The sequence below is a fragment of the Leucoraja erinacea genome, chromosome 4, assembly GCF_028641065.1.
Source record: "Leucoraja erinacea ecotype New England chromosome 4, Leri_hhj_1, whole genome shotgun sequence".
Classification (NCBI taxonomy): domain Eukaryota; kingdom Metazoa; phylum Chordata; class Chondrichthyes; order Rajiformes; family Rajidae; genus Leucoraja; species Leucoraja erinaceus.
Window position 1 is genome coordinate 82,970,277 of NC_073380.1, and position 25,264 is coordinate 82,995,540.

At 48.4% G+C, this 25,264-nt stretch overlaps 1 protein-coding gene across 1 annotated transcript in view; it reads right to left on the reverse strand.

The window, feature by feature from the left end:
• rspo2 (R-spondin 2) overlaps positions 1 to 21,209 on the reverse strand; it is a 100,032-nt gene extending 78,823 nt beyond the window's left edge. Inside the window, exon 1 of the mRNA XM_055634677.1 lies at positions 20,994 to 21,209. Within this exon, the coding sequence (XP_055490652.1) occupies positions 20,994 to 21,087 (94 nt within the window). The 5' untranslated portion in view covers positions 21,088 to 21,209. The remainder of the gene's footprint in view (positions 1 to 20,993) is intronic.
• Between the last annotated feature and the right edge of the window lie 4,055 nt (positions 21,210 to 25,264).

Genomic DNA, 25,264 nt, shown 5'->3' on the forward strand with positions numbered 1-25,264 from the left:
AGGGAAATAAAAATAAACTACAAACTGAGCCACAAATAGGTGAAATACATCAACAGTAGATAACTCTAATATAGCCAGAGAAAGCAAGTTCTGAGACTCCAATACATAGTCTTGAAGGCTACACCATGCCCAAGCACAATGAGTATTGTCCAACAGGCGTGTGTTCATCCTCGTCATAACAGTGCAATGAGCCACAGATAGACAGGCCTGAGCGGGGCTGGCAGATGAATTAAAATGGCAGGCAATTGGAAACTGAGCATACCCTGTAGACTGAACTGATCAAAGTGATCACCTAATCTGCGATCAATTCTCCTCCACCAACACCATCTGCCAGGTGGAACAAATCCTCAAATTGAATAATTTCTCATTTAACCCCACTCACTTTCTCTGTGTCCCCAGCTATAGCTATTGGAGCTCAAGCCTGGCGTTTTGTGGGATATGTGGAACAGCTTTTGTTTTAGTCATATTCAGGGGCCCAATAACATACTTGAGCCCATTCCCCCAACTCCTTTTCTGATACTTCAAGAAGTGCATTTGTACTGCTTCCTATTCTCATGCAGAACACAACATTTCCTTCACATGGCTAACTCACCTCCATACTGTACTATCATATCTGACTCTCCCCTTCCTGGACCTCTCCATCTCAGGGGGCAGGCTAGCCACAAATATCCATTTCAAACCTACAAATCACCAAATATCTCAAGTACCTCCTCCCAGCCAGTCTCTAGTAAGGACTCCACTCTATTATAACAATTCTTCCATGTCATTGCATTTATTCGACTGATGCAACTTTCTGCACAATGTTGTACCCTTTATCTGAATGGTGGCCGATTAGGAAAAGGGGAGATGCAACGAGACCTGGGTGTCATGGTACACCAGTCATTGAAAGTAAGCATGCGGGTGCAGCAGGCAGTGAAGAAAGCGAATGGTATGTTAGCATTCATGGCAAAAGGATTTGAGTATAGGAGTAGGGAGGTTCTACTGCAGTTGTACAGGGTCTTGGTGGGACCACACCTTGAGTAATGAGTACAGTTTTGGTCTCCCAATCTGCGGAAATACATTCTTGCCATAGAGGGAGTACAGAGAAGGTTCACCCTCTGATTCCTGGGATGTCAGGACTTTCATATGAAGAAAGACTGGATAGACTTGGCTTGTACTCGCTAGAATTTAGAAGATTGAGGGGGGATCTTATAGAAACTTACAAAATTCTTAAGGGGTTGGACAGGCTAGATGCAGGAAAATTGTTCCCGATGTTGGATAAGTCCAGAACAAGGGGTCACAGTTTAAGGATAAGGGGGAAATCATTTAGGACCGAGATGAGAAAAACATTTTTCACACAGTGGCGAATCTCTGGAATTCTCTGCCACAGAAGGTAGTTGAGGCCAGTTCATTGGCTATATTTAAGAGAGAGTTAGATGTGGCCCTTGTGGCTAAAGGGATCAGGGGGTATGGAGAGAAGGCAGGTACGGGATACTGAGTTGAATGATCAGCCATTATCATATTAAATGGCGGTGCAGGCTCGAAGGGCCGAATGGCCTACTCCTGCACCTATTTTCTATGTTTCTATAGAGGATAAGACACAACATGGAGCCATGGGTGATGTGTTTTACAGGCTCGAAGGGCCGAATGGCCTACTCCTGCACATATTTTCTATGTTTCTATCCTTTATCTGTGTACTGTGGACTTCTTGTACAGCCTTTTCTTGGACAAGATAGCATGCAAACAAAAGCTTTTCGCTGTACCTTGGTACACGTGACAATAATAAACTAAACTGGTTAAACCAAGGTCATTTTGAAATGTATATCTTCTTTCTGAATAGTGGTTTATTCCTAATGTCTAATGAAAGTTGTGATCCCATGTGCTTTCTTCGCAACCTTATCTGTCTGTGCTGCCACAGTACAAAAAGATCCATTTGTTCCTCAATACTCCAAGCATGTATTGTGTACGTTGGTATTGGTTTATTATTGTCAGTGCAGCCAGGCACAGTGAAGTACTTTTTTTTTTTGCAAGCTACCTGGGAAATTATACCATAAATAAGTACATTGGGTAGTGCAAAAAATGAGAATGTAAACAGAGTGCAGAATATAGTTACAGCTGCAGATAAACAAAGGGTGTGGGCTACCATAAAGCAGATTTGGAAATTGGGACCACATCCTTAGTGAATGAGACTAATCACTGATCTACCGTTGTTGGAAAGTGGCTGTTCCTCAATCTGGGGGTACATGCTTTCAAGCTTTTATATATACTGCCTGGAGCAAGAGGGGTATAGTATAGAAGTTGGGATGTAATGTTAAAATTGTACAAGGCATTGGTGAGGCCAATTCTGGAGTATGGTGTACAATTTTAGTTGCCTAATTATAGGAAGGATATCAACAAGATAGAGAGAGTACAGAGGAGATTTACTAGAATGTTGCCAGGGTTTCAGCAACTAAGTTACAGAGAAAGGTTGAACAAGTTAGGTCTTTATTCTTTGGAGCGCAGAAGGTTAAGGGGGGACTTGATAGAGGTCTTTAAAATGATGAGAGGGATAGACAGAGTTGACGTGGATAAGCTTTTCCCATTGAGAGTCGGGAAGATTCAAACAAGAGGACATGACTTGAGAATTAAGGGACAGAAGTTTAGGGGTAACATGAGAGGGAACTTCTTTACTCAGAGAGTGGTAGCTGTGTGGAATGAGCTTCCAGTGAAGGTGGTGGAGGCAGGTTCGATTTTATCATTTAAAAATAAATTGGATAGTTATATGGATGGGAAAGGAATGGAGGGTTATGGTCTGAGCGCAGGTAGATGGGACTAGGGGAGAATATGTGTTCGGCACGGACTAGAAGGGCCGAGTTGGCCTGTTTCTGTGCTGTAATTGTGATATGGTTATATGGGTGACAAGGGAATAACCAGGATGTAAGTGGTCCTTGATTATATTGGCTGCTACTTTCCCCAGGCAGCATGGTCGATGGTATTGATGGTGTCAATGGGGGAACAGGTAAGCCTGGTTTGCGAGATGGCCTAGGCTGCACGTACAACTCTCTGCACGCCTACATTGTACTCCTCCAAAATGCATCACCTCACAGTGGCCAGCATTCATTTTCATCTGCCATTGTTCTATCCAAATTACCAAGTGATCATATCATTCTGTCCCCTAAGGTCACCCTCCTCAAGGTCAACATCACAACTGACTGTCCCAGGACAGATCTTTCAATTGGCCAGCTTCTCCTCCCTGTGCTCCTATCAAGCTTGGCAGATTCTGTATTTCTCTTTACACATGACCAACGGTGGCGGCAGCAATGGCTGCCTCGACAACAGCCTGTCTGCCCCTTTCTTCTTTGTTGTATTTTTAGTATTTGTTAAATGTATGTTTTTAGTGTTCTTTAGCTTGTTTTAGGTGGGGGGTGGGGGAGGGGGTTGGGGGAAACCTTTTTCTAATCTCTAAACCTCGACGGAGATGCGATTTTCTTTTCCGTATCATATCTCCATACGCACTGCGGCCTAACATCGAGGAGTTGGCGGCTTTTGCCAACCAGGAGCTCCACTGCGGGTGCCTGCGGACTTAACATCATGGAGCCCTCGATCCCTTTGGTATGGGGTCGACTTCTGAGCTCCACCAGGGGTGTGTGTGTGGACTTTAACATTGTGGAGCCCGCGGTCTCTGGTCAGAGACCAACTTCGGGGAGTCTAAGCCGCAGGAACTTTGACTGCGCCGACGGGGGAGCTTCGATCGCCCTGACGCGAGGGGCTTCGACCGCTGGCTGCGGGAACTTCGATCACGCTGATGGATGGCTCGACTGCCCCAACGGCGGGAGAAGAATCAGGGAAGAAGATAGAATTTTATTGCCTTCCATCAGAGTGAGGAATGTGGGGAATCCGCTGTGGTGGATGTTTATGTTAACTTTTATGTAGTTGTGTGTCTTGTTGCTTTTTTTTGGTATGGCTGTATGGTAATTTGCATATCACTGTACCTTATTTGGTACACGTGACAATAAAGACCTTTGACACCTTTGAAACATTGGTTTTGATTTGTGTTGTGTAAACTCACTAAGGTTGGCTTAACCCACAAAAAAACAGGATTTTGATGACTTCTCCTTTCAAGCCTTTGAGCTCAGTTTCCATTTGGACATACCAATGGTATCACCCCCACAATCTGCACATCTACATTGTGTTTTAATCCTCTGCCATCTTAGTTTAAGTCCTCCCAAATATGACTAGCAACCTCTCTGCCGTGTTGTTAGACCCACTTCGGTTCAAGGGCAATCTATCCAATTTATACAGGTCCCACCTTCCCCAGAGATAGTCCCAGCGACTAGAAATCTGAAGCTCTTCCTTCTGCACCATCTCTTGATCCACACACATCTGACCCATCTTCCTGTTCCTATTTCTGTTTCCTGGTCTCTTTAATCACACAAGAGCCCTGTTTATTGTTGTTTTATTTTTAAATTACCTTCTTCTGTGTATTCCTCCTTTAAAGTTCAGAGTGGAACTAATTAGTGCTTCATTTGGGCCAGTGAAGATTTACTTGGACTTCTGCTTACCCTGGTGTTCACAATATGGTCTCCTCTACATTGGAGAAACCAAATGCATATCGGGTGCCCACTTTAGGCAACACCGTCATTCAGACCGCTGAGTGACCCTGAGCTTTCGGTTCGCCTGGCACTTGAATTCTCCATCCCACCCTCACTCTGTCGTGGGGCCTCCTGCACTGTTAAAACGTGGTCCTGCCAACGTAAGCATTGCTGCAACAACTCATAAGATCATAAGAGGAGGAGAATTCGGCCATTCGGCCCATCAAATCTACTCCGCCATTCAATTCAATCATGGTTGATTTATTTTTCCCTCTCATCCCCATTTTCCTGCCTCCCTGTAACCTCATCTTCCGTCTGGACACTTTGCAGCCTCTGGACTTGGTGTCAGATTATCAAACATCTGATAACTTGCTCTTTCTGACTGTCTGCGTCAGCACTGGCCATTTCTGCCAATTATCATGTCGCCACTTTTTTTTCTTTCTATTAGTTCATACAGTTTGGGCTGCTGGGCTCGTCCTATTGTACTGCCATTAGCTACAGAACACAAGGAAGACCAATGGGCTTTATGAATTCACCTTGTCTCTCCCTATCAAAGGCATTCCCCTTTCCACCATACCTCTCCCATCTTCACTGCTACTCAAAATTAACTTCCCAGTCCGAGGATAAATTGAGGAATGGAAACATTAGTTGCTTTCCTTTCCTGACATTGACTATTTCTGGCAATTTTTGTTTGAACTTGGTTTTCCAGCATCTGCATTCCTTCTAATACCACTGGGTTCCCATTCCCACTCCATGTGCCCTGATTGGAACCCTAGATTCTACATGTTCAAGAAGGAACTGCAGATGCTGGAAAATTGAAAGTAGACAAAAATGCTGGAGAAACTAAGCGGGTGAGGCAGCATCTATGGAGCGAAGGAAATAGACTGAAGGGTTTCAGACTGAAGAAGGGTTTCGACCCGAAACGTTGCCTATTTCCTTTGCTCCATAGATGCTGCCTCACCCGCTGAGTTTCTCCAGCATTTTTGTCTACCTAGATTCTACATTCCCGTTGTTTGTTGTCCCGCTGCCAATAAACTCAACTGGTCGGCTTTTCCGCACCCCATCCGTGCTCCTATGAAATCCGCTCTGTTCAGCTTCCTGCACCCTTTACATTCACCAGGTTAATTTTCCTCCTATTTAATCTTACCTGGGTCCTGGGTCTTGGTCCGCTCTCTACAAATTTCCCCCCTTGTATTCGCGCTTCTTTTAATTTTACTGCCCACTGGTTACTGGTTACAGTCTCAGAGCGGTCTCATGCCGCTCGCTTGGAATTGCCTCGGGGCCCTGCATTACGCTCCTTTTAAACTCCCCACGTTCCCTGGTGTCCCACTCGCTTTAAATCCACCAGGGATCTTTGCCAAGTTCGCGTATAACTCGCTGGTACCAGTTTTCCCTTCGCTTTCAATTCAGCGGCTACTGGTTCACCTGAAACTTACTGCCTCGGTCCTCAGCTCTCTCTAACTTCAATGGGTTCTCCAGAAAAGTTGAAACTCGTCCAGCTCCCGTTACACCCATCTCTGGTGGTGTCTCCTTCCTTTACACCCATCCCTAGCTGTGTCCTCCTCCCTTTACACCCATCCCCGGCTATGCTTCCTTCCTTTACACCCAAGGCTACGCCCTGCTCCCTTTACTGCCATCCTTGGATGTAACCCCTCCCTATAAACTCACCGCGTTCGGCCCATATCTCGCCAAACCTGTCCTATCCATGTCTAACTGTTTCTTAAACATTGGGATTGTCCCTGACTCAAGTACTTCTTCTGGCATCTCATTCCATATACCCACCACCATCTGTGTGAAAAGCTTATGCCTTAGTTCCCTATTAGGCCTTTTCCCTTTCACCTTAAACTTATGTCCTCTGGTCCTCAATTCACCCACTCTGGGCATCTACCCAATCTATTCCCCTCATCATTTTACACATCTCTATAAGATCACCTCATCCTCCTGCACTCCAAGAATTACCTCTCCCTATAGCTCAGACCCTCTAGTCCTGACAACATCCTCGTAAATCTTCTCTGTACCCTTTCCAGCTTGGCAACATCTTTCCTATAACATGGTGCCCAGAACTGAAAACAATACTCTAAATACGGCCTTGCCTATGCCTCACACTACTGCAATATGACTTCCCAACTTCTATACTCAATACTCTGACTGATGAAGGCCAAATGTGCCAAAAGCCTTTTTGACCACCCAATCTTCCAGTGACTCCACTTCAAGGGACCATGCAGCTGTATTCCTAGATCCTTCTGCACCACAACACTCCCCAGAGCCCGACCATTGACGGTGCAGGTCCTGTCCATGTTAGACTTCCCCTCACATTTCTCAAATTCCATCCACCATTCCTCAGCCCACCTGGCCAATCGATTAAGATCCTACTCCAATTTTTTACAACCATCGTCATTATCTGCAAAACCACCCACTTTTGTCTCACCTTGAAACTCGCTAATCTTGCCATGTATTTTCTCACCCAAATTAAAACATTTTTGTGCTTTAAAAAAAGTCTTTCTTTAAAACCACCATGGTATCTATTCCTCGGGTTCTCTTTATGTGCACTGTATCTGACATTTTACAAACATTTTCTACCATAAATGTGTGCCGTTGCACATAGAATGCACGGCACAGCAGCAAGTCACAGGGCCCCAACCAGCCTTGCACGACTTTTGTACCGGTTGCTATTGGTATTTGTTTATTATTGCCACATGTACTGAAATACAGAGAAAAAACATGTTGTGCTATTCCGTGAATACAGGGATACAATCAAGCCATATACATTTATAGCAAGTCGTGAAAAGAGAAAAATACAAGAGTGAAGAATTCAGTGTTACAGCTGCAGAGAAAGTGCAGGTTAAAAAAATGCAGAGGCCACAATGAGGTAGGTCTGACAGCCTCTGCTTTTCTCTCTCTATCCTTGGTTTGTTTCTCCAGCATCAGCTCCACCCTGTAGGAACAAGTTCCGCGTTCTTCGCCTGTCTGAAGTAGTCTCCAATTTGATTTATTGCACACTCTCTTGTGTTGGTGGCCTCGATTTTTCCTCTTGGAAGAATTCTTTTCTGGACCTATCCCATGAAAACCTTTTCCAATTTTAAGACCTCCATTATGAAACCTCTCAGTTGTCTCCCTTCTAGGGAGAAACATTGTAATCTTTTCTAATTGGCATCCTCTCAGCTCTAGAAACATCTTTTTTTGCACATTCTCCAATTTCGCAATTTCGTATTTTCCAAACATGTGTTCCAAATATGCTCTGGCTATGGTTCTATTGTATCCCATTGGAAATGAACCCTGTGTTTACTTTTTATTAAGTGGCCACGTGAGCCTATCCCACTATTTTTAATGACTGGAAGATTTCGAATTAAGGCCTTTCCAAGCTGTTCCATCACTACAATAGCCACTAAATGTCTACAATGAGCAGACCATTATACATGGGCTTTTTTCTTCAACATCACTAAAGAGTTTGACTCCATCAATAGACAAGAATACAGCGCACTCTCCTCAAATTCATTCATCTCCATCTTGCGATTGCTTTATGATGCTGTGCCCACTATGATCCCAATCCATCCATCACCAACTGAGCCAACATTGAGAATTGTTGCCAAGGAAGATATTGCTGCAAGATGTTGCCAAGCCATTCCATTGCCCCAATATCCCCTTCCTTCAACTTCAACACATCTCCACTGGAATGGAACTGATCTACTGGTCTCATGGGGAAGTTCAACTTACAGAGACTGCCTTCCAGAACCTAGTCATCTCAATGGCTGTGCTTGAGTTGCAGTGTGAATCTCCATCAACTTATCCACCAATACATGTGAGATGATGGGCCTTAAGTGTTAAGTCCTCTCCTGACCTGTCCTCATTGTAATGTAAAGTGGAAAATACCAGGGTGAAGAATACCAGAGTGCCCCCGACAATAAAGATCCCTGGCAAAATCCAGAAAAATAGGAACCACATCCTATATGTGCTTCTGAAATTTGAACTACTGCATCTGGCACCTTAGGGCACCGCACAGATACCACTAATGCTATTGCCAAAAAATCCTCCCTCTTGACACCAAAACATAGTATTTTCAAATCTCTGGGACGGGAAAAGATTTGAGGAGTTTAAATCCATCTACAGTCATTTAAAGTATCTGCATCAGATACTCTGTAATGTATTGATGAGAATTTGTTCAGTAAACTTTGATAGCAACAACATCAGAGTCATACTGGCTTCTGCCTGAGTAAAGAATCCTCGATCTCGCTATGTTCCCAAGTGAGAGGAACAAAATTTAAAAGTTGTGAAAATGGCTACTAGTAAAACAACCCACTGGATATTTGTCCACGCATCCAACTCCCAATTCACAAAACAAACAAAGCAGATCATAAAACAAGTCATTCTAGCACTTACAGACTCTGTTCAGATTAGTTGTAGCAGGCACTGGTGTAATACTGTCTCCATATAAGCTCCATATAATGTAGTAACTATTCGAATCATTTAGCCGGTCAGATTCAGCTTTTCCAGCAGCTTTGGTCATCCTTACGATCACTCTGGCAAACAGAATTTCACCTGACATTTTTTTGTCAAAGATTGATGTTCATATATTTACTGCTGAGCACCACTATCCAACTCCACTGCATCTACAAGCCTCCAAATCCTTCAGCACAATGCACACTGCTCCACCTTGGTTCTTCTGCAGGGGCTTGTCCACTTGAAGAGACCACTACTTTCTGTTAACAGACCCTCGCCCTTCTCTGTACAGACAGGAGAGAGACGGTTGCATTTCCTTTTGACCTTTCCCAGCCACAAGACATCCTGGGACAGCTCCTTGCCACTACAGTACCACTTGAAGGGTTGTAACTATAATAGCTGATCTTCACACAGAAAGCTCCCACGAAGGATGTGACAATGACCAGATCACTTGATTCAGGGAAGAGGATTGAGAGATATTTGCCCCGGGCATTGACGAGAAATGTTTCTCTTTTCATTACATTGGTACAATAACATTTTATATTTCAATTGAGGAAACAAATGGGACCTTGGTTAATGACTCTTCCAAAAGATGGCACTTCTGACATCAGCTCCTCTATCCCAACAGCACTATATTCAATCCTCTAAAACATAGTACAGCAGCAGAACGGGATGGCTTTCTGACTTCAAGGAGAGTGTCGCCATGTTAAGAAATACACTTCAACAGTTTGTTTCATTTGAATCGAATTATTATAGAATACTGGTTCAGACAAACAACCCCCACATTCAAATGTAAACTCTCAGCTCAGGTGATGAGTTCCACAAGATGCTTGTGTATGTAATCCCGACTGCAATATACTGGTAAAAACAACATTCAAAAACTACCATTAAAGAAATCCAGTTGTTGATCGAAGATAGACACAAAGTGCTGGAGTAACTCAGCAGGTCAGGCAGCAATTCTGGAGAAAAAGGATGGGTAACGTTTCAAGTCGGGACCTTTCTTCAGTCTGAAAATATAGTCTGAAGAAGGGTTATGACTGAAACATCTTCAATGAGTATTTATTGAAATTATGTGATCATTATAATGTCTTTCTCCGGAACTCTGGAATTATAGCAGTGTAGTGTTGCCATTGAAATAAGTTCAAATTACTGAGGAAATGGGTTATTTTTTCCAAAATTCAATCTGTTACAGATCTAATATATCTCAGCAGTGAAATTAAGTGTCTCATAACCTTTCAACTATTCATCAATGTCTTCCAACATAATATAATTCATTTTAAAAACCTTTTAGGAAACAACACAAGACAGCATCAAAACTTGTTTACATCAAGAGCCCAATCTCGAGAGCACCATCTGTGCTCAAATTGGGTAAGGCTTACTGGAGAGTTGACCAGTTGCCAAACAGCCTGAATATTAGCCACACACCCAGACAAACAGGGAAGGTCAGCAAATGTCCAGGGAAAATGATGACCAAAAGTTATGTGGCACTGATCAGCCCACACATGAATGATATCCAAGTTACACTACACACAGGCATGGGTTGATTTATTTTCTGAAGAGTTGTAAATGGAAATAAACACTGAGCATCATCAGTGAACATCCTTAAATCTGACTTTATGATGAAAGGAACGTCCCTGATGAAGTAGCTGAAAATAATTTGGTCTAAGACACTGCCTCAAGTTTGAAAAGCAAAAAAAACCCTGCCAGAATCTACTAATCAGGAAATAGTCCTCAGGCCAATGCAGCGGATTCATTGTGGAGCAAGGGCAAGTGGCTGATGCAGTGATGTTCCCGATATTCCAATACTCAACAGGGCAATGCAGCAGGTCCAGTGCATGGCGAGGGGGATGAGCTCGTGCAGAGGTACTCAGCCTCTCTGCGTCTTCTCCTGACTGACAGACATGTACCTTGTCACCCAATTCAGAACATGAGGGCTTAGATCCCACACAGCACATTCTGCTCAACACGACATGTGCTCGGATGGTCACCATTACCATAGTGTTCACAATGATACAGCATTGATCTTTTCCCTATCTACTACTCAAACTGGTGCCCGAGAATAATGCTTCCTATGCTAGTGGATGTAAGAGTAGGCGTGCCACTAAACACTGGGAGCAACATGTGCTCTAACACTTGTACCAGCAGGCACTGACAATGTTGCCCCAGGCACTGCCATTTGGCGAGAGTAATGCCCCTGTCCCACTTAGGAACACTGAACGGAAACCTCTGGAGACCGTGCGGTTCCCGGAGGTTTTTGTCAGTCTCCCTACCTGCTTCCACTACCTGCAACCTCTGGCAATGACCTGCAACCTCCGGGAACCGCACGGAAACCTTGGGTGGGACGCAAAGTCTCCAGAGGTTTCCGTTCAGGTTTCCAACGTTGGACAGGGGCATCATGGTGTTACCTGTAACTAACTTTAAAAACTCGAAGGAGCTCAGAGAAGCCACATGTTACCGTTACTTCTTTAGTCAGTGTTTACAGGGTCATTCAGCATGGAAACAAACTCTTTGGCCCAACGAGTCTGTGCTGGCCAAGGAGTGCATTCTGCACTAATCCCATTTTGGTCTCCCCATTTCCTGCAACTTTGGTCAAGTTCCAATGACTTTCCCACCCATCCCAACGTATGTTGCAGTTGTAATAAACAGTCATTGGTGCTGAGCCACTCAGATGTGGGGGCAGATGCCCAAAGGGGGAGAGAGGGAGAGGTTGCAGAGCTCAGGAAGAGACAACGGTGTGTGTCGGATACATACAGTACGAAGACAACCAGGTTTACAGGGTTGATCAAAGACAATGTGGGTGGGGTGGGAAGTGTGATAGAGATTCAGAAGCATATATGGGCCAGGGGGCATTACAGAGCGAAACGAAGAAGTGAGAGGTTTCTGGTCTGGAGTGGTGACAATGATAGACTGTATGAACATGAGAAATAGGCACAGGCTGTTTGGCTGACCACTCAATAAACTAATGGCTCGTGTCTAACTTCAGTGCCATTTTCATTTACTAACCTTCTCTTCCAGACTTACTTAATATCTAAAAACCTGTCGATCTGTCTCTTAAATCTACTCAGTGACCAAGCCTCGGCAGCCCTCCTGGGTAGAGGTTTCCAAAGATGCACCGTCTGGGTGAAGAAATCTCTTCGCCTCTCTTTCCTGACCTGCCAACCAGAATTAGTCCATGAGCCCTGATTATGCACACCCCATGCGGAGGGAACATTACATTTGCATCTACCCAGCAAAACCCTGTAAGAATGTGTAATGTCTCATATAGACCATCTCAGATTCTGCTAAACTCTTGAGAAGTATTTGCCTGTAGTAAAACCTCTTTTTCCATGACCATCCTGGACCCCTAGAATCAATCTGGTGAATCTTTGCTGCACTCCCTCATTTACAAATACTGTGCAACTTTTATTCAGTTCAGAAGCCAGGTTGTACACAATATTTCAGATGGGCTTTCGCTAAAAACACCCATTTAATCCCAAAGACCAATTTCATACTTTTACTCAAATCAGTAAATGCAACATAGCATTGCCTTACTTATACAATACAATACGGTTTTATTCGTCACATTACACATAAAGTGCAAGTGAAATGAACTTATTTATCGCTTGCTGTACCTGCATGTTAACCTACAATGTTCTGTGTACCCAGCTCTCCCTGACCCCCAACACCTTTCAATCTCTCACCATTTAAAACATGTTCCCTTCTCTATTTTTTCCCCCCAACCAAAGTGCGTCATCTCAAATTTATCAAACACAATTTTGTATTCATAGATCCCTGTCTATTCTGGTTATCTCTAACCCGACTACCTTTGTGAAAGGTTCTTGTATTTCCCTTTGATCACTAATATGAGGTCTGCAATTAATTTCAATTTCTCTCTCCCTCTCCCACCATCTTTCTTTGATTGTGAGGTGAATCTACCACTTTCAATCTGTGAGAATTGTTTTGGAAGCAATGGGGTTGTGGGAGATGGTGATCAACACATTCTCTTCAATTTCCCTCCTCTTTCCTTTTGGGAACATTACATTTGCAGAACATCCATGGACTTTCAGTCCCATTGACCTCTACTAATGTTTATTGCTTTCAGCTCCTTGTTGCTTGCGGCTTTTGTTCACCATTTCCCCACTATTTCCCCAAGTATTTTTGTAACTTCTATCAAGCAAGACGTAGAAGATTTGTTAAATTTCCTTGCTGCTTTCTCAATCTTCATTAGAATTTCCCCTGTCTCAATTTTATGGGATTAACATTTAACTTTAGCTAATCTTTCTTTATTTTAAACATTTACACTAAGTTTTTTTTTTTTAATTATCTTCTAAAAAATCTTGTTAGTCACAGTGGGATTATATTTTCAGTTATGCTTTTGTGCCTTAAAGGGACACTTATTTACTACATACAATGTACTAATTCTTTGCATGTTTCTCTTTGCATATTTATGGTCACACTTATTAATGTTATTTCCCCACTCATACATTCCTAGTTTTCTTATTTTTTCTTATTTAATTTATTTTTTATTTATTTTTGTATTAAATAACAGTGCAACACCATCACCATAAATAAAACAAAATAAGAAAAACAGCAATCAAAATAAAAAAAATAAGTAGATAGGGGGAAATAAAAGAAGTAAATAAATAAAAAATTGGAATAAGACCGTGTGGTTCACTTACCAAATTAAAAAAGAAAAAACATTACATTGCTTAGTTATCTGGAGATGATTCAATATTCATACAAACATACCATCTAGTTTTATATAACACAATCTTCCCATATCTAACTCGGCATTTATCTAATTGGTGTCATGGCTCAAATAAACGGTCCATTTTTCCCAGATCTTCTCAAATGAATCCTCCTTGACTCTCAAGGAATATGTCAATTTCTCCATATTAAAGAAGTCTTGCACAATTTCTAACCACTGTTCCTGTTTTGGACCAACACAGGAACAGTGGTTAGAAATTGTGCGAGACATCTCCTAGTTTTCTTATTCATATTTAAAACATAAATTTCAGATTGAACTACATCACCAAATCTATAAAATTCTATGATGATATGATGAATCTTCTTAAACACCAATGAATTCAAGGTTATTAATTGACCCTTTCTATTCCACAACACTAGATTTTCCCCATTTGCTCCCTCAACATCCTGATAGGAAAAAAAAGGTTTTATTCTGCAAAATATCACTACTTGTTTACTTTGCACAATTTATATATTTATTGGTCGCTGAGGGTAATTGTATTAGTACATTTGTTCCAATTATATGATTTTACCGGTTTGGGAACAAGTGTAAGGGATGGAACACCAGAGACATGGGACGGGTTGCAGGGGCAAAATAAGGCTCTAGTGTGGGGTGGGGATAGCAGATGGAGGGGAGTAGTGACTGGATGGCAGGCCAGAGAGGAGGTGGGGAAGCATCTGTTTCATTAATGGAGGAGTGTAAAGGGAGGAGGGATTATAGAATTAGGAAGGGCTGTAGAGTTTGGAGGGGTTGCAGAACCAGAGAGGGATGTAGTGACTAAAGGGGATTACAGAGATGGGGAGATGTGTAGAGAGAGGAGGGGCACCAGTATCCTTTAGGAATGTCTCAACTGAACTTTACCTTCTGAGATGCTGCCTGACCTGCTGAGTGTCTCGTGCAGTTTGTTTTTAAGCTCCAAATTCCAGCATCAGGGATGTTTGCTAGTACTCATGAGGCTTTAAACAAGCGTGGCAGGGGGTTAGGAAACAGGGCAGTGCATCAGCAAGTGGAGACTTTGAGAGAAAGGTTGAGGTTAAATCATAAGTATGAAAGAAAGGCCAAGCAGGGTCAGGTTAATGAACACAGTGGACTGATGGGCTGGTGTTTTATTTCAATGTGGCGAATGTTATGGGTGAGGCAGTGAATTTACCGCCTGGATTACTGTACAAAAGTAGAGTATTGTAGCCATGACAGAGACTTGCTTGAGAGAGGGGCAGAAATGGCAGCTCCACAGTCAAGGATCTCTATGTTTCAAACACAATGGAAAGCAACGTAAAAGAGGTTGGGGATTTGCATTATTGGCCACAGATGAACTCAGAGCAGATATCCTGGAGGAATCGTCCACTGATGCAATATGGGCAGAGCTCAGGAAGAAGAAAGGCGGAATGTCTTTTATGGGATTATATTATAGGCTTCCCAATATCCCATGAGATGGGGAACCTTGGATGACGAGAGATGTAATTTAGTCAAAAAGAAAAAGGAAGGATGTGGAACTGGAAATCAAATAGGGTCAATAGACAATAGACAATAGGTGCAGGAGTAGGCCATTCAGCCATTCGAGCCCTTCGAGCCAGCACCGCCATTCAATGTGATCTTGGCTGATGATCCCCAATCAGTACCCTGTTCCTGCCTTCTCCCCATATCCCCTGACTTCGCTATCTTTAAGAGCCCTATCTAGCTCTCTCTTAAAAGTATCCAGAGAACCGGCCTCCACCGCCCACCGAGGCAGAGAATTCCACAGACTCACAACTCGCTGTGTGAAAAAGTGTTTCCTCATCTCCGTTCTAAATGGCTTACTCCGTATTCTTAAACTGTGGCCCCTGGTTCTGGACTTCCCTAACATCGGGAACATGATTCCTGCCTCTAGCGTGTCCTCGAAGAATATAAAAGAAACGGGAAAGACGTTAAACAGATAATCATGAGGGCTAAGAGGGCGATTAACTTTCTTTGGCGATTAAGGTGAAGAAGAATCTCAAGGCATTTCATACATACATTAAAAAATAGTTTTGCTCGGGTAGCTAGAGGATTGAGAATAGCCAATGGTAGTCCTTTGTTTATGAAGGCCAATAGGGACAAACCTGGAAATTATATGATTGATGACGCTCGGGCAGTGGATGTAGTCTACATGGACTTCGGTAAATCTTTAAACAAGGTCCCTCAAGGTAGGCTGATCCAGAGGATAAAGGCACAAGAAATTGCATGATAGATTGGACTTAAAATTCAGTGCTGGGTAAACTCTATTGTTTGTGATTATATATATATAAATGATTTGGATGAAAATATAGATGGGCTGAATAGTAAATTTGCAAATGACACAAAATGACCAGAGTTGTGGATAGTGAGGACGTTTGTCAAAGGACACAGCAGGTTAGAAACATAGAAACATAGAACATAGAAATTAGGTGCAGGAGTAGGCCATTCGGCCCTTCGAGCCTGCACGGCCATTCAATATGATCATGGCTGATCATCCAACTCAGTATCCCGTACCTGCCTTCTCTCCATACCCCCTGATCCCCTTAGCCACAAGGGCCACATCTAACTCCCTCTTAAATATAGCCAATGAACTGGCCTCAACTACCCTCTGTGGCAGAGAGTTCCAGAGATTCACCACTCTCTGCGTAAAAAAAGTTCTTCTCATCTCGGTTTTAAAGGATTTCCCCTTTACCAAGCTGTGACCCCTTGTCCTGGACTTCCCTAACATCGGGAACAATGCATCTAGCCTGTCCAACCCCTTAAGAATTTTGTAAGTTTCTATAAGATCCCCTCTCAATCTTCTAAATTCTAGAGAGTATAAACCAAGTCTATCCATCTTTCTTCATAAGACAGTGCTGACATCCCAGGAATCAGTCTGGTGAACCGTCTCTCTGCACTCCCTCTATGGCAATCTATAGGTTATCTATAATCTCTTGACATTTGGGTGGAAACATTGCAGATGAAGTTTATGTTAGTTTAGATATACAGTATGCTAACAGGCCCTTTGGCCCACCCAGTCCATGCTAACCACTGATCACCCATTCACACTAGTGCTATGTTATCCCACTTCATCCACTCCCTACACACTGGGGACAATTTGCAGAGGTCAGTGAATTTACAAATCCACGTGTCTTTGGGATTTGGGAGGAAAACGGAGCACCCAGAGGAAACTCCTACAGTCACAGGGAGAATGTGCAAATTCCACACAAACAGGTCCAGATCGGATCCGGGTCTCTGGCCCTGTGAGGCAACAACTGTACCAGTTGCACCACTGTGCCACCCTCTAATATGGACAAGTGTAAAGTGTTGCACTTCGGGAGGTAAAATATAAGAGGAAAGTATACAGTAAATGGCGGGATCCCTGAGAGCATTGATGTATAGAGGGATCTTGAGATGTAAATTAACAGGCCCTTGAAAGGGACAACGCATGTTGATAGGGTGGTAAAGAAGGCCTATGGCATACTTGCCTCTATCAGCCAGGGCTCTGAGTACGAAAGTTCAGAAATCATGCCGCAGCTATACTAAACTTTGGTTAGGCCACGTTTGGATTATTGTGCACAGTTCTGGTTGTCGCATTACAGGAAGAATGTGGCGGCTTTGGAGACGGTGCAGCAGAGGGTCACCAGGAAGTTGCCTGGCACAGGGTGTATTAGCCATCAGAAAATATTCAACAAACTTGAATTGTTTTCTCTGGAGGGTTGGAGACTGAGGGGTGACAATAGAAATTTGTACTATTATACGAAGCATAAATAGGGTAGAAAGTCTCCCCTCCTCCCAATGTGGAAATGTCAAATATTAGAGGGCATAGGATTAAAAAGAGAGGGGGAAAGTTTAAACAAGATGTGGGACGTGAATGTTTTTACAAAGACAATGGTAAGTACAGGTACCTGGAACACACTGCAAGGTGAAAGCGGAAATGATAGCAATGTTTAAGAGGCATTTAGACAGACACAAACAGGTAGGGGGTGAAGGGTTATAAATTATATGCAGGCAGATAGGATTAGTTTGAATCAGCACGTATATAACTATATAACCATATAACCATATAACAATTACAGCACGGAAACAGGCCATCTCGACCCTTCTAGTCCGTGCCGAACACATAATCTCCCCTAGTCCCATATACCTGCGCTCAGACCATAACCCTCCATTCCCTTCCCATCCATATAACTATCCAATTTATTTTTAAATGATAAAAATGAACCTGCCTCCACCACCTTCACTGGAAGCTCATTCCACACAGCTACCACTCTCTGAGTAAAGAAGTTCCCCCTCATGTTACCCCTAAACTTCAGTCCCTTAATTCTCAAGTCATGTCCCCTTGTTTGAATCTTCCCTACTCTCAGTGGGAAAAGCTTTTCCACGTCAACTCTGTCTATCCCTCTCATCATTTTAAAAACCTCTATCAAGTCCCCCCTTAACCTTCTGTGCTCCAAAGAATAAAGCCCTAACTTGTTCAACCTTTCTCTGTAACTTAGTTGCTGAAACCCAGGCAACATTCTAGTAAATCTCCTCTGTACTCTCTCTATTTTGTTGACATCCTTCCTATAATTAGGCGACCGAAATTGTACCCCATACTCCAGAATTGGCCTCACCAATGCCTTGTACAATTTTAACATTACATCCCAACTTCTATACTATATATGGTGGGCCATAGGTGCTGTTGCTGAGTTCCTAAATTCTAGAGACTGAAGGGGGCTAATGAGAGAGGGTGGTGTATAGGGGTTAGAGAGATAGGGAAGGGTGAAAGGCTGGAGGCAGTGGCAAAGAGAGGCTGGGATGTAGGGGCTGAGGAGGTGCAGAAGTAGATAGAGACTGTTGCAGGGGTAGAGAGTGATGTTGGGGCTGCAAGGCTGGTGGGGGAGGATGGGGGTATGAAGTGACTCTACAGGACCCGTCTGAGTCCTTGAATTACCAGACATTCTCACACAACTGAGGAGCTGGAGCCATTTAAATGACATTTTAAATGTTAACCATTATGACTCCTGTATTACTTGAAGATGTTTTAATACTATCAATGTTGAGGACAGTGGAGGTGTGAGCTGCCCTCACAGACCACTGGCCAGATGATGCAGAGAGAGCTTCCCAAGCCACTTGAGGGCAGTTGAGAGTCAGCCTCATTGATCAGTGACTGGAGTTGCAAACAGGCAGTGCTCCCACCTGAAGGGGCATCAACTCCAGGCCACTGAATGTCTATTCACAAGCTACATATCAACGTAAAGCCTTACCCCATGCACATTAATCCAGGACAAGAACTTCCACAATATAAAATTATATTCAAATAATATAGCACACAAGATGTGCAGGAAACAACTGCAGGTGCTGATTTTAACGGAAGATAGACACAAAATGCTGGAGTAGCTCAGTGGGACAGGCAGCACCTCTGGAGAGAAGGAATGGGTGACGTTTCGGGTCTGAGGAAGGGCTCAACATTTTGTGTGGGTCTATCTTCAATATAGCACACCTCACTCGTGAGATGCTATTTTCACAGTAAAGGATTGTGTGACATATTTAGAAAGCCTTTCATATCTCAAAGCATATCGCAGCCATCGCAGTTACTCAACAAGTAGTAATATTGTATTGCAGGAAGTGAGTGCCATATTCTGCACAGTGAGATCCCACAAACAGCAATGTAATAATGACCAGATTGTGACATTCATTCAGCAATAAATGTTGGCAGTGACAAAGGAAGAGCAGCCTGGTGTCTGTTAAGAAAGTGACCTGGAATCAATTACACCCATGCGAGGTGGCAGATGAGACCACAGCTAAAATCTCATGTGAATGACAGAACCTCTCACAGTGCACTTCCTCAGCATTGCCCCTGCCCCTCCCACTCCCTCACTCCAGCTCCTCCAACAGTCGGCACTCCTTCAGTAATGCCCCTCCCAGAGTGCAGCGCCCCCTCGGTTCTGCCCCCTATCCCCTCCCCACACACAGTGTGATGTCCCTCACAACTGCCCCTCCAATGGTGTGGCAAGCCCACAGTGATATATATCTACATTGCCAGCTTGGGCTACCACCTCAGCTCCAATGAATATTCAGTATTTTGGCCTCAGGATATAACTGAGGTTCAGACCCTGCGGCTGTTCACATGTAAAGGACCAGTACTACAGGGAACCGATCCCAGGGATTCATGTCCCACTGTGTGATATATCAGTGTCTGCTCATGATGGGGCTTCCAACATTTGTGTCTCCTCGTTCTATGTGGACCAGGGTTATCCATCATCCATCTCCATCCCCAACTTGCTTGCTGGGGAATTGAAACACATCTCAGGGAGAAGGATGGGTGCTGGGGCAACGGGGAGAGAGGACAGAATTAGCGGGAGATTGAAGCAAGGGGCGGTGGTTGAGAAGAGGAGAGGTTGGTACGGCGAAGAGGTGAATGGAGATTGGGTATAGAGATCAGGAGGAAGGGATTGGAGGACAGTTATAGATGTGAAAGGAGATTGAGAAGATGTGGGGAGGGGGAAGGGTGGTGGAAAGGAGGAGGAGATCTGGGGCTGGGGAGAGGAAATGAGGGAGAGGGCAGGGGAGTGGGGTTTGGGGTGGGGGAGGGAAATTTGGGCTGGGGGAAGGGAAGAAAGGTTGGAGAGGGGATGAGAGGGAAGAGGGGAGGTGTGAGGGAGGGGGTGGGGAGAGAGGTGTGGGGGAGAGGGGATAGGGGTTGTTGGGGTAGGGTATGAGCTGGGGTCGTGGAGAGGGGTCGGGGTCGTGGAGAGGGGTCGGGGGCGTGGAGAGGGGTCGGGGTCGTGGAGAGGGGTCGGGGTCGTGGAGAGGGGTCGGGGGCGTGGAGAGGGGTCGGGGTCGTGGAGAGGGGTCGGGGTCGTGGGGTCGGGGGCGTGGAGAGGGGTCGGGGGCGTGGAGGGGTCGGGGGCGTGGAGAGGGGTCGGGGGCGTGGAGAGGGGTCGGGGGTCGTGGAGAGGGGTCGGGGTCGTGGAGAGGGGTCGTGGTCGTGGAGAGGATGGCGAGACCACGGGCAGCCTGAGGTGGGGAGAGGTGAGATGTGGCCCCGGCCCCTGATTCATCCCATGCCCGGGATGCGGTGAGACGCTCGGGTCCCGGGGCCAGTTCAGATCCGCAGCGGGTGCGGAGAAGGCGGGCTACGCCGGGGTTGGCTCCAACTGAGTAGGACGGGATGGGGACCGGGAGGTGACCCGTCCCCCCGGGAGCTGGGACAACACTGGGGTCGGGTTCCCCCTTCATCACGCACATGGCTGCGTCCTAGTTCAACTCTCCGCGTAAATTGGCAGCGCGTCTGCTGGAAGTTTGCGGACTCCGGCGCGGGATTGTCACCAACACTGACTGACCTCTCCTGCTCCGCTTCCCCCGCTGGTGCAGACTGTGCCCAAAATCCATGCAGTCCAGAAGGAGCAGCGCCAGTGAAAAGAGTGGAAAATGCATCTGCGCTCCGGGGCTGTGCGGTGGGATCGGACCTCTCGCTTCCTCTGTGCCCAGTAGTGTCCGACGTCCTCTCTCCCCTCCTCGCACACGGACCAAGTGACTCCCGGACTCAGGCACCTCCTTGCCGCGACATCCTCGGGCGGCGAGCCGGCGCCCAGCCAACCGATCGCAGCCGCTCTCCACAAGGGGAGACCCAGTGTTGAAAGCGGAGCCGCTCCCAGCCCAGTCGCCCCCACCCTCCCTCCCTCCACCCCGTCCTAAACGCTGCCCCTGACCGCAGGGTCCCGGCAGGCAGGCAGGCAGGGCAAGCCCGAGAGGAGTTGGAACAGTTACCCCGGGCGAAAGCAGAAGCAGCCTCTCCGCGACAGAGGGTGGTTGACAGTCAAGTCAGCATCGGCGACCGCTCCGTCCCACTGACTGGTACCTCTGGCCAACTGCTGCTCGGCCCTGTCTCTTGTAGCGGCTCCTCGGATGACGCTCGGAGCTGTGGTACTCACTACTCAGGAGGGGGAGAGGGAGCCAAGGCTTTTTATGCAAGGTGCAAAAAGGTTTGAGGACTAACAGGGGGTGCTGTGCTCCCGTCACACGCCAGCTCGCATCACATTCTCCTGTCCACAGGCTCCCACCGCCCGGAATAGGCAGTCCCGCACAGCCCAGCGCAGCCCAGCCCAGCCCGCCCAGCACAGCCCCAGCCCAACCCAGCCCAGCACAGCCCAGCCCAGCCCAACCCAGCCCAACACAGCACAACCCCGCACAGCACAGCACAGCCCAGCCCAGACCAGACCAGCCCAGACCAGACCAGCCCAGCCCAGCCCAGCCAGCCCAGCCCAGCCCAGCCCAGCCTGCCCAGCCCAGCCCAGCCCAGCCCAGCCCAGCCCAGCCAGCCCAGCCCAACATAGCCCAGCCCAGCCCAGCCCAGCCCAGCCCAGCCCAGCCCAGCCCAGCCCAGCCCAGCCCAGCCCAGCCCAGACCTGACCGCCCCGCACAGCCCAGCGCAGCCCAGCCCAGCCCAGCCCAGCCTAGCCAGCCCAGCCTATCCAGCCCAGCCCCTGCCAAGCCCATCCCAGACCAGCCCAGCCCAGACCGCCTAGCCCAGCCCAGCCCAGCCCAGCCCAGACCACCCAGCCCAGCCCAGACCGCCCAGACCAGACCAGCCCAGCCCAGCCTGCACAGCCCAGACCAGATCGTCCAGCCCAGCCCAGCGCAGCCCAACCCAGACCAGCACAGCACAGCCCCTGCCCAGACCAGCACAGCACAGCCCAGCCCAACCCAGACCAGCACAGCACAGCCCAGCCCAACCCAGCCCAGCCCAGCCCAGCCCAGACCAGCCCCCAGCACAGCCCAGCGCAGCCCAGCCCAGCGCAGCCCAGACCCAGCCCAGCCCAGCCAGCCCAGACCCAGCCCAGCCCAGCCCAGACCGCCCAGCCCAGCCCAGCCCAGCCCAGCCCAGCGCAGCCCAGCCAGCCCAGCCCAGCCAGCCCAGCCCAGCACCCAGCCCAGCCCAGCACAGCCCAGCCAGCCCCAGCCCAGACCTGATCGCCCAGCACAGCCCAGCCAGCCCAGCGCAGCCCAGACTATCCAGCCCAGCCCTGCCAAGCCCAACCCAGACTGCCTAGCCCAGCCCAGCCCAGCCCAGACCGCCTAGCCCAGCCCAGCCCAGCCCAGCCCAGCCCAGCACAGCCCAGCCCAGCCCGGCACAGCCCAGCCCAGACCAGCCCAGCCCAGACCAGACCAGCCCAGACCAGACCAGCCCAGCCCAGCCCAGCCCAGCCAGCACAGCCCAGCCCAGTCCAGCCCAGCCCAGCCCAACCGAGCCCAGCCAACCCAGCCAAGAATGCCCAGCCCAGCCCAGACCACCCAGACCAGCCCAGCCCAGCCCAGCCCAGACCAGCCCAGCACAGCCCAGACCAGATCATCCAGCCCACCCAGACCAGACCAGCCCAGCACAGCCCAGCCCAGCCCAGCCCAGCCCCAGCCCAGCCAGCCCAGCCAGCCCAGCCCCCAGCCCAGCCTAGACCGCCTAGCCCAGCCTAGACGCCTAGCCCAGCCCAGCCCAGCCCAGCCCCAGCGCAGCCCAGCGCAGCCCAGACCAGACCGCCCAGCACAGCCCAGCCCAGACCCAGCCACCCCCAGCACAGCCCAGCCCAACCCAGCCCAGCACAGCCCAGCCCAGACCAGACCCGCCCAGCACAGCCCAGCCCCAGCCCAGCCCAGCCCAGACCAGCACAGCCCAGCCCAGACCAGACCGCCCAGCCCAGCCCAGCCCAGCCCCAGCCCAGCCAGCCCAGACTACCAGCCCAGCACAGCCCAGCGCAGCCCACCCCAGCCCAGCCCCGCCCAGCCCAGCCCAGACCGCCCAGCCCAGACCAGCCCGTCCGCCCAGCCCCAGCCCAGCCCAGCCCAGCCCAAACTAGCCAGCGCAGCTCAGCCCAGCCCAGCCCAGACCGCCCAGCCCAGCCCAGCTCAGCCCACACAGCCCAGCGCAGCCCAGACCAGACCCCCAGCCCAGCCCAGCCCACACAGCCCAGCCCAGCCCAGATTGCCCAGCCCAGACCGCCCAGCCCAGCCCAGCCCAGACTGCCCAGCTCAGCCCAGCCCAGACCGCCCAGCCCAGCCCAGCCCAGCCCCAGCTCAGCCCAGCCCAGCCCAGCCCAGACCGCCTAGCCCAGCCCAGCCCAGACTGCCCAGCTCAGCCCAGCCCAGCCCAGCCCAGACCAGATCGTCAAGCCCAGCCCAGCCCAGCCCAGCGCAGCCCAGACAGCTCAGCCCGCACAGCCCAGCCAGTCCAGCCCAGCCAAGCCCAGCCCGCACAGCCCAGCAGCCCAGCCCAGACCTCCCAGCCCAGCCCAGCCCAGCCCAGACCTCCCAGCCCAGCCCAGCCCAGTCCAGCCAGCCTCAGCCCAGCCCAGCGCAGCCCAGACCAGCCCAGCCCAGCACAAACCAGCCCAGCCCAGCCCAGCCCAGCCCCCAGCCCAGCCCAGACCGCCCAGCCCAGCCCAGCCCAGACTGCCAGACCAGCCCAGCCCAGCCCAGACCGCCTAGCCCAGCCCAGCCCAGACCGCCCAGCAGCCCAGCCCAGCCCAGCCCAGCCCAGCCCAGCCCAGCCCATCCCAGCCCAGCCCAGACCGCCTAGCCCAGCCCAGACCAGCCCAGACCAACCTGCCCAGCCAAGCCCAGACCCCCGCCCAGCCAGGAGCCCAGCCCAGCCTGCCCAGACCGTCCCGCCCAGCCCAGCCCGCAAAGCCCAGACCAGATCGCCCAGACCAGCCCAGCGCAGCCCAGACCGCCCAGCCCAGACCATCCAGGTCGCAGCGGAATCACGCCCGTGGGGAGAAAATTTCAATCACACATGGCCCAATGCTGCGAGAATTAATTTAATGGAACCGTGTTTAAGAGGAATTGTGTTAGCAAGACTGCAACTAAATGTAAGTTGGATTATAGAAAGACTTGCCTCACGACTCAGCTCCAGGGACTTGACTCTGTGACTTGCCTGGGCGAATTCCTCCAACAAGCTCGACACCGTCCAGGACACAGCAACCCTTCGATTGGCACCCTGTCCACCCCCAAACACTTCCTCCCCCCACACACTTCCTCCCCCCTCTCCACTCTCCAGCCCAGCGCACGGTGCTCGCCGCTTACTTGCCCAGGGCCACTCCGACAGCATCTCCCTAACTCGCCACCCATCCCACCAAGGACATGGGAGCACCATCATCTAAAACCTTCCCTCCAAGACACAATGCCTCAGCATCTCTGGGTCCAAATATACAAAATAACGGGGGGACAAGAGCAGGCCATTCGGCCCCACAGACTGTTCCATGGTACAGCATTATCTCCTTATTCTTTGATCTATAATCGCTGCCTCTCTAACAGCGCTGTGAGAGAACCTTGACCACATGGACAGCAGCGGTTCAAGTTGGTGGCTGATCATCCGCCCTCCTCTCCCCTATCCCTTTCACCCACTGCTCGTTGAGGTGGGATCGCGGATGTGCGAAAAATGCTGGCTTTGTCAGGGGTGAATAATTTAAAAAAATGCCCCAATCTGGGAATGATAAGTAACAAAGATCGGGGAAGACTGAAATAATGTTGAGCGCGAGTAATGCCCGATTCTTCCAACATTTAGTGGCAATAAACGGTGTCCGTGTCACTGAGACAGCTCCCGGGAATATATCTGGATGCG